The sequence below is a fragment of the Erythranthe guttata genome, chromosome 2 (genome assembly GCF_056151865.1).
Source record: "Erythranthe guttata isolate IM_541 chromosome 2, IM_541, whole genome shotgun sequence".
NCBI lineage: Eukaryota > Viridiplantae > Streptophyta > Magnoliopsida > Lamiales > Phrymaceae > Erythranthe > Erythranthe guttata.
In genome coordinates this window covers 13,827,738-13,840,547 of record NC_142534.1, presented here as the reverse complement: position 1 = coordinate 13,840,547, position 12,810 = coordinate 13,827,738, and the positions used below count along the sequence as shown (strand labels likewise).

General features: G+C 33.1%; 1 protein-coding gene across 1 annotated transcript; it reads right to left on the bottom strand.

Moving 5' to 3' along the window:
* Positions 1–6,065: 6,065 nt before the first annotated feature.
* Positions 6,066–9,065, bottom strand: LOC105969568 (cytokinin dehydrogenase 9). Its single transcript, XM_012994340.2, has 5 exons — positions 7,965–9,065; positions 7,733–7,860; positions 7,377–7,637; positions 7,010–7,272; positions 6,066–6,583 (listed from the first exon to the last, which is right to left on the bottom strand). Exons 1-5 carry the CDS (start codon positions 8,590–8,592, stop codon positions 6,235–6,237), a joined length of 1,629 nt encoding a protein of 542 aa, XP_012849794.1. The 5' UTR covers positions 8,593–9,065; the 3' UTR covers positions 6,066–6,234.
* Between the last annotated feature and the right edge of the window lie 3,745 nt (positions 9,066–12,810).

Below are 12,810 nucleotides of genomic sequence, written 5' to 3'. Positions count from 1 at the left end.
AAAAGAACAAGCTTCTCAAAACACATATGTATAGAACTCATATTAAATTATGTTGGAGGACAAACAAATAGAACTCTGTGCATATTTGTGGTATGACGGGGATTATTTGGTTAATGCTTCGTGTACGAATAAGTTAATGCTCTTTCTACCTTTTATTCTGCATGAATCGAGAATCAATTGAACTTGTTTTATTTGGCTTCCTTATGAAGTATTATCAATGCAAATCAAATTATTTTGTTGGAATGTAAATTTACTAAACTGGAATCAGTCTTCAGTGGTTATCTTTGTCAGTTCAATAAATGTTCGTATGTAAGAGCATAGCTTTGTATGCATGAGCCTAAAATATTTGTTTTTGGAAGCAAGTGGTAAGGAAGGATACGTATTAGCATTGCTTCGGTAAGTTACCATACTGGTTGATTTTTCATGCAAGAGGTTTTGTCGAACAAAATGGTTGAAGAAATTTGTGTTGCGTTATGTGAAAATATTGATATTCATTTGCGCTCTTTAGGGTGGTGACCTCGATATTAACATTATTAGACATTGTTGAAATATTTCAATTCATATACTATTGTTCGTGTTGATAATATTCTATAAACTTCAACTCTTTTTTTATTTATTTTATTTTATTTTATTTATATGCCTTTCTTTATTTCAAACTGTATTGTCGATGAGGTTCGTAAGATGCGTGATGATGATAATAAGCATATTATATTCTAGAGAAATTGATATTTGCTGCAGCTCTGTAGAACATGGATCCTGCTCGCTGTCTCTGTTTGGCGTGCAGTGGCTGCGAATTTTGCTGCATGATGCAGATTACGAGGTGTGTTTCTATTTTCGAGTCTCCCATTTTAATGTAAATTAGCAAAACTTCAAAACTTAACTGTACGTTGCAAAATGATTACGACTTTCTGGAGTACAAAGATGCTCGGCATTAAACGGAAAGAATGACAGCATGAATACCACTTATTAAAGTGTAATGTCCGAACTTTTTTTTTATATGCTCGAGCAGTTACTTAACGAAGCATTACATCCATTGATTTTTAGCTTAGACCGATTGATGGATCCAAGAACAGTAAAAGTTAGGCCTTTGCCCATTAATAGGATAAGTAATGTAGTTGAGCACATGCAGTGTTACTTTGGGCTTGTGGTAACGATATTATGCTAAGTCACAATCAAGAAATGTCGATGTATGGTGTCTCGTTTGATAGCGATGCTCCGTAATTAACTGTAGATTGTTTTATTGAAATAGAAGTCCGATTTTTTCAGCCAGTAGACCTCCACTGTATTATGTTTCAGAAAAGAGACAAAAAAGGAAAGAATAAAAGGTGAATGAATTAGGTTTGAGTTGAATTTGTTACAGTGATTATGAAGTTGTAGGAGAAAGGTAGTCGTAATATTAATTTGTTGCAGTTTCGACTTTTTGTAGCAGGATCAAATGGTGTAGTAAAATGACAGTAGAATCATGGAGTAGAATCGGACTAGTTAGAATGAAATCTTATTCGTTATTAATTGCATGCAAATAGTACCAACGAGCTTAGTGAAAAAAATAGCGGTAAATCGAACGTAAGAAGCAATTTAGCTGCTAAGTAACTACAATATAGTCAAACTCGTTGAAGTTTTTTTAACAACCCCAAGTTTTTCCTTCTCGTTTTTTAAGCATATGAAACATCTTATTATTTGAAGAATGTTTATTTTGAATTTATTTTTTGGGGTAATTTTTTCAACGATTCTCAATAATTGCACTCACTCCCTTGTGTATTTATTACATACTCACGTATAGAAAGACGGGTTCCTAGTACGGAGATTGTAGCTGTAATGATGCATAATATTTTCGGAGATACTAGTCTGTGTTCCACATTTTTCAATTGAGCTCATCATTTTTGCCAGCTTTTTACAGTTGGAAAGTTGAATAATGTTTCGAACACCGAGAAATAACCAGTAAATAAGCATAAGTTGCACTAGATACATTCATTATTAGAAGCCCTTTTCTGGATAAATACTTGATCCTTAGGCATGAATACTTGATCCTATTAAAAATAGTAATTGTTTTCGCATGATTCTTTTGGGCACAAATACTATATAAAATATTGGGTTTTTGAGAAGCAGTGGGGGGTGATGGCCCCCCGTTGCTCCATGTTGTCTCGACCACTGAATATGATCTGGAAATGATCATGTGAGCAGTACAATGCAATTAAAAGGAAACGAGTACGCTGTGCAATCTTGTTACAATTATGTCTGTTCTCGAAGTCAGTAAAATAAGCGTGTTACGAATCTTCTTGAAAGTGGCATTTTGGTTATTATGAGGAAAGTGCTTGTGTTGTACTTGTCTGAATCGTCAATGCACTACTCATGAATTAACAGAAACGGGGTTTGCCGTATTTGCCGCTGTAACTGCGAAAGTGAACCTGTGGCAAGAGGGCCACTAAATTAATTTGCTTTATTTTCTTTTCAAATTTTGCAATGATAAAAGGACGTTTGAGAGTTTGTTGACTTTCTTGTTTGGTGTCGATAAAACCAACATCGTTCGATACTGTCACCGTAAAAGCAACAAGCGATAAAGATACTCTGTAGTCTGTACAGGAAGGCTAAGATCCTCCTATATTAGATTAGATGGTGGTGGCTTATCTTCTCAAGTATAATGTTCACTACTTTTCTCTACTGTCATGCAATAGTTGATTTGAACTCTTACATTTTGCACCTTTCTATCATGTTTTTATGCACATTTTTCTGTATTCGATTGTCGAATTGATTTAGTAAAAAATGCTTTTATCGTGTTTTTTTTATTCTTGGATTTTAGTTAGAGTATAGTTTTTTTTTTTTGAACAAGCAAAATACTTCATATATTACATAAGCAAAAGAGTTTTAGTACAAGGTTTACTGGTTTTGCGTATATATAAAGTATCCTTATCTTTAGCCAAAAGATCAAGGAGAAACTGGGGTGGATTATCAAAAGTACAAACATGGTTAATTAAAAGAGACGTTCCCATTTTTGCAAGTGCATTAGCAACACTATTTGTTTCTCTATATCCGAATGTGATGCGGACACTTCAAAATTCATGCAGTAGATTCCTCGCGTCCTCCATGAGAGTTGTTAGCTTGATGTGGAATATTTTGTTCCTGATAAAACAAGATAAAAGAAAACAAGAATCAGTTTCGACAATCAAACGTTCAATCTCAAAATCTCGAGCGATTTTAAGACCGATTTTAAGATCCATAACGAGAGCCTTAGTTAGAGTATAGTTACTTCAAATGATTGTGGTACCTTGGATTTTATCTAACACTAGGTTTGATTTTGTATTAGTATTTGTTTCCAAAAAACTATGCGCTTGGCACAAAAATTTTAAGTATTTTAATGGTAGTATCGAATAAAATTAGGGGAAAAAAAACGGTTTTATCTATAACACATTAAAAAATAGGATATGAGTACTTTAGATGATCATATATATATATATATATATATATATATATATATATATATATATATATATATATATATATATATATATTATATATATATATATAGAATAAAAGCTTAAAGAGTTTAATTTATATTTTTTAAATCTGTAAAAAAAAAGTTGGGCAGGACGACGGATCTGGATCTATCCAAACTTTTCTGCTAAGCAGTTTTTGGATATCAAATGGACCTTCGCAGAAGTTAATTTTAATGTGGCCGATTTGCCCTTTTTTGAGTTAATTTTAATGTGGCCGATTTGCCCTTTTTTGCAATCAATTTTGCTACAGCACCCCTTTCCAAGTGTGATTTCTATATTATGTATAAAATTCTTAAAACCAATCTTCGAAACAAAACTAATTGTCCACCAACTAAATAAAAACTTGAATACAATTGGATAGATAAGTGTTGGTTACGAAAATAGAGAGAGTAACAACAACCCTTATTTGACTTCCATGCTCATTGTTGATCGTAAAAATAATTACTTTTGTTTACTTTATTTTTCTTTCTTGTTTTCTTGATTATTTGTAGAGTCGGGGAACTTTATTTGTTGTTTATTTCCTTGAATACAATTGGATAGATAAGTGTTGGTTACCGAAATAGAGAGAGTAACAACAACCCTTGTTTGACTTCCATGCTCATTGTTGATCGTAAAAATAATTACTTTTGTTCATTTCATTTTTCTTTCTTGTTTCTTGATTATTTGTAGAGTCGGGGAGCTTTATTTGTTGTTTATTTTGGGGGAGAGATCCAATCTAACAAGTTGGGGGCGACATTTACTATTATGTTCGAGTTTGCTTCAAGTACCGGCTTATTGCCGGATTTCGCATCATGGGTAAGAAGAAGGCACACTTTCAATAACATGGAGTATATCAACATACATTAGACTTTTTATTTTGATATAACAAATCTATGTGCTTTATTGCGTCTAGAAGTTTGTTTTGTTGATTTACAAATGAAATTTTACTTGGATATGTAGTATTTCACCTGTCCCTAAATGATGGTGAAATTGGTTTAATACTACGGTTATGATATATTTTATAGAGCATTTCATATTCTAGCTACATTTTAGAAGGTAAGTAAAACTGAGTTTTCTAAAAAGCGTCATTCTCAATCAATGCTCGTGCATCCCATACTTAACCACCGAATAACCATACACGTCCATCCCTAGGAAGTCATTTATCAACCTCAAATCTCTAACATCACGTTAGTTATGGCCACTATCATCATATTAATCGTAATCTGGCAAAAAATCTTTCAAGACATCCATACTAAGCAAAGCAAGTTTTTTTATGGAAGTGAATACATATATATTTCCTAAGCCAAAAAGCGACAGTACGGCGCGGGTTAGGCTAGGACCCCGCACCAAAATAAATCGCTGAAATCATAAATATAATACAAATTGACAACGAACCAAAACCCGCCTAATGGGGGAAAAAGTAATAAGTAGATAGATTGACAATAAGAATTAGGGATCATGATTATGAAACTGGAACGAAGATTAGGGCTCCAAAAATTGAGGCTATGTTTGTTACCATTTTCAAATTCTTTTCACACTTTCCCCAAATGAATATTATCTTTCTACACTATTTTAAAAAACTTTCCCCAAAACAAATTCAAATATTTCTCTCTCTAACAAACATGATTTGACCGCTACAGTGAATATTGTCTTCACTAAAATACAAATTCAAATCACTTTATCTTTTAAATTCTTCTTCCAAAATACTTTTTCCCAACACCTTTCAGACATGATTTGACTTGCTACAGTACAAATTATCTCCTCTCAAAACACAAACAAACTCAGAAGCTTACAAAACATATATTTTGATGGAATATTGGAATGCAATTCGATAATAGAGGCAGGCCGTCACCAACGACAACATTTTGTCGCACATTTTAATGTTTGGAAGCATTTTTGTTTTGTTTTCATTGTTTCCCCAAAACAAAATGGGATTTATTACACTTTTCAAATCATTTTCTCAAAACAATTTCAAAAGTTTCTCTCTCCTTCAGACATGATGTGACTGCTACAGTAAAATGATGTGACTGGTACAGTAAAAAATGTCTTCACTAAAAAACAAATAAACATCACTTCATCTTTCAATTTTTTTCTTCAAAAATACCTTTTTCTAACACCTTTAAACATGATTTGACTTCTACAGTGTATTTTGTCTCCTTCCAAAATACAAACAAACATTACTTTCATTCTCAAATTATTCCCCCAAAACATATTTCCTCAAAATGAAATCAAAATAAGATTCAAAACGCTTCCAAACATTGCCTAAGTTACTACTTACTAGGTAGAATTGGAAACCTTTGTGGAAATATCATGCAAGAGTTTGTTTTAAGCCTTTAAGTTGTTTTGCCTTGCATCGGGCGCTTAAAATAAGGGTAAATTACGGCTACCGACCTGAGATAATGTCAAATTATAAAAAATTCTTTATGTTGGATAATTACAACTACCCATCAACTCTAAATCTTCTTACATGAGATATCAAATATAGTAAAATCTTCTAGATTATGTGAAATATTCTTCACTTTGTACTCCGTTTTACCCTATTCGAACTCCAGTTTTTTAAACAAGATGATCATTGGATGAAAATTTTGAAGAATATCAATAATAATAAATTTTGAATTATCTGTTTTGAGTACTACATTTTTGGTAATGGTGTTTTTCTTACTTACAGTTCTTGAGAAGGTTGCCAAAAAAAACTATTGAATATGTAAAATAATTTACACATTAGGTTTCTTTCTCTCTGCTCTCCGATCTCTGCCTGCAGATTCTATAAAACGGATATGGATTTCTGAAAAATCCTCTGCCCCGGAGCAAGTATTGCCAGAGGATCATACGCCGATTTCCTCTGCACTAACGCCTCCCACCGCCGCGGCCCGTAGTGGGCCCGCCACTCTTCCTGCGTCGTGTAGTAGGGCAAATATTGCTTCACCCCCAATTTCTCCGTTTCGCAGAAATTCAATATTCTCTTGTTCAGATTCAACAGATTCTGCAAGCTGCCATTTCCGCCGCCGCCGCCGCCGGAGGGAACCGCCGCCGGAAGAAAAGCCACTAGGTAAAAAATATCCTCCCCTTCTTCTTCACCTCCTGGTGTTACAAATGATGTTCTGTTGTCCCATCTGCAAACCAAAAAAAAAAATCATTAAAAATCAGTTGTCTGAATTCGAATTCTGAATCTGATTACGTCCGCCTTGAGTTATGGTCAAATTACGAAAATTTCTCACTTGTTTGGATAATTACAGTCACCCCTTAAATATGTATTATCTTACGAAAATACCCCTCCAGATGTAAATTTTTAGGAATATTAAATCAGTAAAATTGAACCGAAATTTTGGCACGCCAACATTTCATACCGTTTATCGAACTTAAAATACGATTTGGTTCAGTAAATATATGAATTACATAAATTTTATGTAAAAATACTTAAAAGGAGGGGTGGCTATAAATGTAATTACCCAAGTTTATTTTTCGTAATTTGGTCATACTTGAGGGTTGGCTTAATTTGCCCAAAAAAGATTGTTTTTTTAAAATGTTTTGTTTCTTACTTTGATTTGTTGACTGGATAGACAAGAACAGGGCCGTTGTTTGTGTCTGTAAGAATATTGCCGAAAATACCCTCAGCAAATGTATGAATATTTGTTCTTGGTACAAGAAGATTAAGCCATGGGTGTGGAAGATCCCATAGCCCTTTTGACCTAAGTTTCATTTCTGCTGCATGCACCCTGTCCAAGAATTCTACATACGTAACTTCTGTCACAAACAACGTCGATTCGATGTAGCTTAATTCCGACAATAACCTCTCAATTTCCTGCATATTCGAAAGAAAAAAGAATCCCCAAAAAAATCGTACATTAGCACCTTTTTTCTTATGTGTTTGTTGTGTTGTGTGCACTAACTGTAAAAGTTTTTCACCTTGTCCGTGTCAGTATCTTCGTCGGGGTCGAAGTTTTTCGTTAGTTCGAGGCAAAACAGCGTCTTTCCGTCCGATACGAATCGACTAGCTTGCTCTGGATCTTGTGGATTAAAAGACGACCTCCAATTATTTATGAGACCGGTTTTGTTTACTATAACAAGGCCTTCCACGTAATCGAACGTCTTTTCCGAAGATATTAAGTGCTCTTGATCCCTCACGAAAGTGGAGAAATCCGAATACAGCACCCTAATCCACTTCACCTGTAAGACGGACAAACATTAGTTTTCGATTTTTAAAATTCCGACCCAAAAAAAAAACACGAGTCGTCATTAGTGGATAATGTTTCTTGAATTACCATCTTCGGTGCCGTCTCTAGCGAAATCCTCGCCCGTGTTATAATACCAAACTGCCCTAGCCCGCCGAGTACGCCGTGAAAAAGATCGGCATTTTTCTCCTCCGAACAAACGACCACCTCTCCTTTTCCTGCATTAGCGTTTCGTTACACAAATATTACTTATTAGACCATGATCTTTTATTGCGAAATTTTTATGTAATTCGATTTTTGTTTTGTAATGAACGGTACAAACCTGTGACGACTTCGAGCTGACGAACGTTACTAATTTGTGGGCCATGCCTAAACGCCTGCCCACTAATCCCAGCATTAGACAAAGTGCCTCCGACAGTTAGATGCAAATAATCGGTCCAAGATTTCGGTGCTAACCCGTACTTCAAACATTCGTGCAGGATATTAATCCACAGCTCTCCCGACGAGACATCCACGTAAGGGGACACTCCGTCGTTATGGATCTGCATTTCTTGCCCGGTCAAAGATTCCATGTTGACCACGATCCCTTGCGGCGCCTGCGCTTGTCCTTGGAGTGAATGGCCGTGGCCTCGGGCCGCGACGGTCAAGCCCGAAGTGGGGCCCATCTGCCACACGTGCCGTATCGTCGAAGCTATGTCGGACACTTTCTTGGGGTGGAGGACCGCGAGAGGGAGGGAGTGGAATTGGTTTCCGAAATCTCTCGCCGCGAACTCGTTCTTCTCGAAAGTGAAGTAGCCGTGGAGATTGAGCGAATTCAAAGACGACGGGACGATAGAGAAAGAGAGGCTTAGTTTGATCGAAATGCAGCATAGTAACAAAACCGTGCAGCTTCGGCTGAAAACAACGTTGCTTTGTTTCGCAGACGAAATCGATGGCTTATGTATGATCATCTTTATTGGCTTCTAGAAGTTAAGAAGGTACGAGATTACGTTTTTTTCTTTTTTTCTTCTTAATTCGGGTTTTCGAAATGGTTGTGGGACAAAGAAATTGAAATGGAAAAGATTTAAATAGAGAGGTTTTTTTTCGAGAATCCGTAAGAAGACTGGCTACTTATGGGAGAAATATATAAGTAGTGATGATTTTTTTTTTTTTTTTTTTTTGTAAATTAATTTGTTTAATATAATCTATTTAGAAGATGTGTTTTTTTGGTTTTGCAAATAGAAACAAACACAACTATATATTCTTCCAAGTTGAAGTGGGAAGAACAAAAAGTGTCACAAGAAAGGAAGAAAGATTTTCATAGATCTTGTTGCTTTTTTGCATACAGTTGCCACACCATTTCATTAAACTTTTTTTTTTTTTTTTTTTTTTTTTTTTGCTTTTAAATTCAATTAAAGACAAGATTATCTTTTAATCCCAACTCGTTTACGATGTTAAGGATAATCTTGCCATTTATGGAATGAAAAGCGCATTTTTTATCGTTAATTTTTTTTTTGATTAATAATTCTGAAATTTGTTGTAGTCCATCCACTATTATTGTAATTTCCTTGACCACCTTAAACTTAACCGTGTTTTCGGTGAGCTGGATACGATTGTTTCCATTCGTTTCGATAAGCAGCCGTTACTTGTCTATAAAGCAAACACGGCGAATCCGAATTCAAAGATTTGCATGAGAGAGGGACTAAGGTTGTTTTAGCACACATACTTGGCTCTCAGACCAGGTCCATATGGCACGTGACTGCACACTTTATTTATTTATTTAATTAATTGTTGCTGTATATTAATTGTATTTTTATTTTTATTTTTATTTTTGTGGACCTATTTTTGCTTAAATGTGTTTGGCATGGGAAAGTTGAGTGATAAGAAGACTATTTATCCTCCAAAGTCTTCTCTTTCTTTTTTTTTCCCCATCACTTTACACTGCAAACGGACACGTTTACGGTATCGTTTTCAACTCTTCGTTCCTTCGTTCATTCTTACCGCGTAATTTTTTTTACACAGTTAAAAAAAATAAAACACCCAATTTTTTTTTTAATATAAAAAAAAAAAAAAAATAATTTAATCCATGCAGAAAAGCAAGAAAAAAAAAAAAAAAAAAAAGGGGATCAAATCTTGTGAATTTGGATGAGTACTTGAGGGTAGATTCAGTGTGATGTGGGATTGTAGCAGAGATATTATTCTGTCCTAAAATCAGTATTATTATTACATGAGAGAAAGCTGATGAGGGGGCAGAATGATGGCCATTTTATTATATATTTTATTTTTATTTAATTAATTATTAATTTAATTAAAATGTGGTCTAAAAAGGAAAAACATAAGAACTTTTTGAGTTAGTGTGCAAATAGTTAAATGTTTTGTAGATGACATAAAACAGATACCAAATCTTTCAGCAGTCATAACAAGTTTTTGTCTCCCACTTTTGGTTTTTTTTTTTTTTTTTTTTGGTTGTTTATGGGAAATTCAGTGAGCAGTCATTCAAATATGGCATCTAATACTTCAATGATTCTTCCTATGGGATTTTTTGGTACTTCAATAAAATCCATTCATTAATATTTTATTTTTTTTTCAAATTATTTGTCACTTCAGAATTTGAATTGAAAGATAATTAATGGCGAAACAATTAACGGTAGGGGTGTTTTAGTCAATTTAGTAAAAATTTTCAAGTATCTATATTCCCTGCACATTTTTTAATTTGTTTTTAATACGTGGACACTAGCGGGAGGCTACAACTAAAATAATGAGAGATTATTACCCCCTTTGTTCGTTAATAGGCGTTTCTTTTCACATTTGTAGAAGTATTAAGAAACTCAACAACTGTAGCTTGTTTTTTAGGAAAAAATACATCGAAAAAGACGGAAAAGGGCCTTTATCGTTGAATGATTTACAAGATAGAGCTAATGTTAATAACTGAATTAATAAGGTTAAAATAGCGAAAAAAATGCATTTAATGTAGGATTAGAGAGATCTACAGTAACAAATAATATGATATTTTTTTTGTTAAAAATGACATTTACTATGGAACAAAATGAGTAATTTTTTTTCCTTTAATGGAGAGGTGTTTGGTTTTTCTTCTTGAAATTCTGATCTTTTCGCCCATACGATGCTTGTAAAAACGGAGGAAGTATTTTCATACCGAAAGAACCGAATTATATAACCTATCTTTTCTTATGACTCGGTTTGAAGGGAAAAATATCAAATTTCGAAAATCAATTAGTGCAACCAATTTTGAAAATAATAAATAAAATACTGGTAAAGTATTTTGTTTTTAAACTATCCACGTTTTTCTTGAACAAAATTTCTTTATTTTTTCAAAATATTGGTATCTTTTTTTTTTCTTTTTTTTTTTCTTATCTCACACATTGCCATGTCATCTTTTCTTCCTTTTTTTATTTTATTTAATTTTGTATAAAAAACATCATTAATTGTGCAACTACTTTTTTGTTGGAGATGGGGTGAAGTTCTTGTGTCCTTTAGTGGAGTTCAGGTGGAAAGTTTACTAAGGATTGCAGCTTATTTTTCTTCCTAATTTTATTTATTTATTTTATTTATTATTGCATCCACAAAGTGGGGCAAAATATTATTTTAATCCTCAAACAAAATCTCAATGTAATCTCACCCCATTCCTCACGGTCTTCAATTTTCCAAACAAATTAACCCAATTTGGACCACAAATCTTTAAAATAAAAATAAAAAATAATAAAAAAAATAAGCCAAGTCATTCTACTAGACAATAAAGCATGGTAGAAACCCCACTAATATTGTCCATTCATTCATGATTCAGAGTTTATTCATTTCTAAATTAAAAAAAAAATTACAATTGTCATTAATATTTCTAATTTAAAAAAATTAAAGTATATTGTGTGAGAAATTGAAATTGAAATTGCAATTAACCATTGAGGTTTATAGTTATTTTACAAAGTTGCATTGCAACATTTAGTACTAGAACGGGCTGATTATGGGTTGTATTACTTATATTTGTGATCTATAGTTTTTTTTTTATGGATAATCAACCATCAGCCAATTTATCAAAGTTTGGTCAATAATGTAACAAACTCATGTATATATAGATAAGTCTATAATTGGAATATGCTAAAAAATTGGTTGATCGAGTAATAACGACAAATCAACTCTATTCATGTACTCCCTCCGTTCCTAAATAAGTGTTTTTTTTATCACTTTTCACAAAGATTAAGAAACTCAATAAATATATCTTGATTTTAGAAAAATCATATAAAAATACTAAAACAACCTTTATTATTTAATGATTTATAAGAGAAATTTAATGATTAGAGTTTCATTAATAAGGTTAAAACAGGAAAAATGCATTTAATGCAGTATTGAGAATCTAAAGTGACAGATAATATGAAACAAAAATATTTTTAAAAACATACAATTATTGTGAAACAGAGAGATAAGGAGTACTATATTTATTAATTTGAGTTTCAATTTTATACTTTATAACTCATTTATTATTGTCTTACCCCTCTCCATCTTTCTTCAGAATTCCACCTAAAATATTTGGATTTTACTGTAATATTATGGAACTATTTATGTTTAATTACAACACATATGACCCGTAATATTTTGGATGTTATCATTAATTCTAACATTATCGAAGACCTAATATACATGATTACATGTTTTCAAGAGACCGACTGTCATTAAAGAAATGATAAAAAGGTTAAATCCATCCCCTTAGGGTTAATTAAAGTGATTAACATTAGGGAATTGTTTAATCTAAAGTTAATCACCATGTAACACGTCATTAGGTTGCTTTTAGTCCACACCTTAATCCCTTTTTATGTGATCACACACTTGGAAAAAAGACAAAACACAAATAAGAAAGCATCATTTAATTAGGCCACTAACTAATATGATTGGTGGTGTGTAGATTGTAATTAACCAATGGTAAACCGGCAAGTAACTAGGTTAATTAAGTGACACTAAACCGGGCTTAATGGGTTGGACCGCCACATTAATTAATCACAATCCTTGTCATTATCATTAATCTATCTAGGAGACAATTGATTCTGTGTTTTGATGGGTTGTTAGGGTGCATATATGTTGTTGATTATTATGGATTAAATCGAGGGTAAATTAGTGAAAACCCTCGTCTTGAAATTGCATTGAGATATGCACACCATTTGGATATAATTAGTGGTAACAAC

Coding starts and splice junctions, on each gene's coding strand:
- LOC105969568 (XM_012994340.2), bottom strand. CDS start 8,592: ATGATCATACATAAGCCATCGATTTCGTCTGCGAAACAAAGCAACGTT. Junction 7,273..7,376: donor AAGATACTGACACGGACAAG/GTGAAAAACTTT, acceptor TCGAATATGCAG/GAAATTGAGAGGTTATTGTC. Junction 6,584..7,009: donor TATCCAGTCAACAAATCAAA/GTAAGAAACAAA, acceptor TTTGGTTTGCAG/ATGGGACAACAGAACATCAT.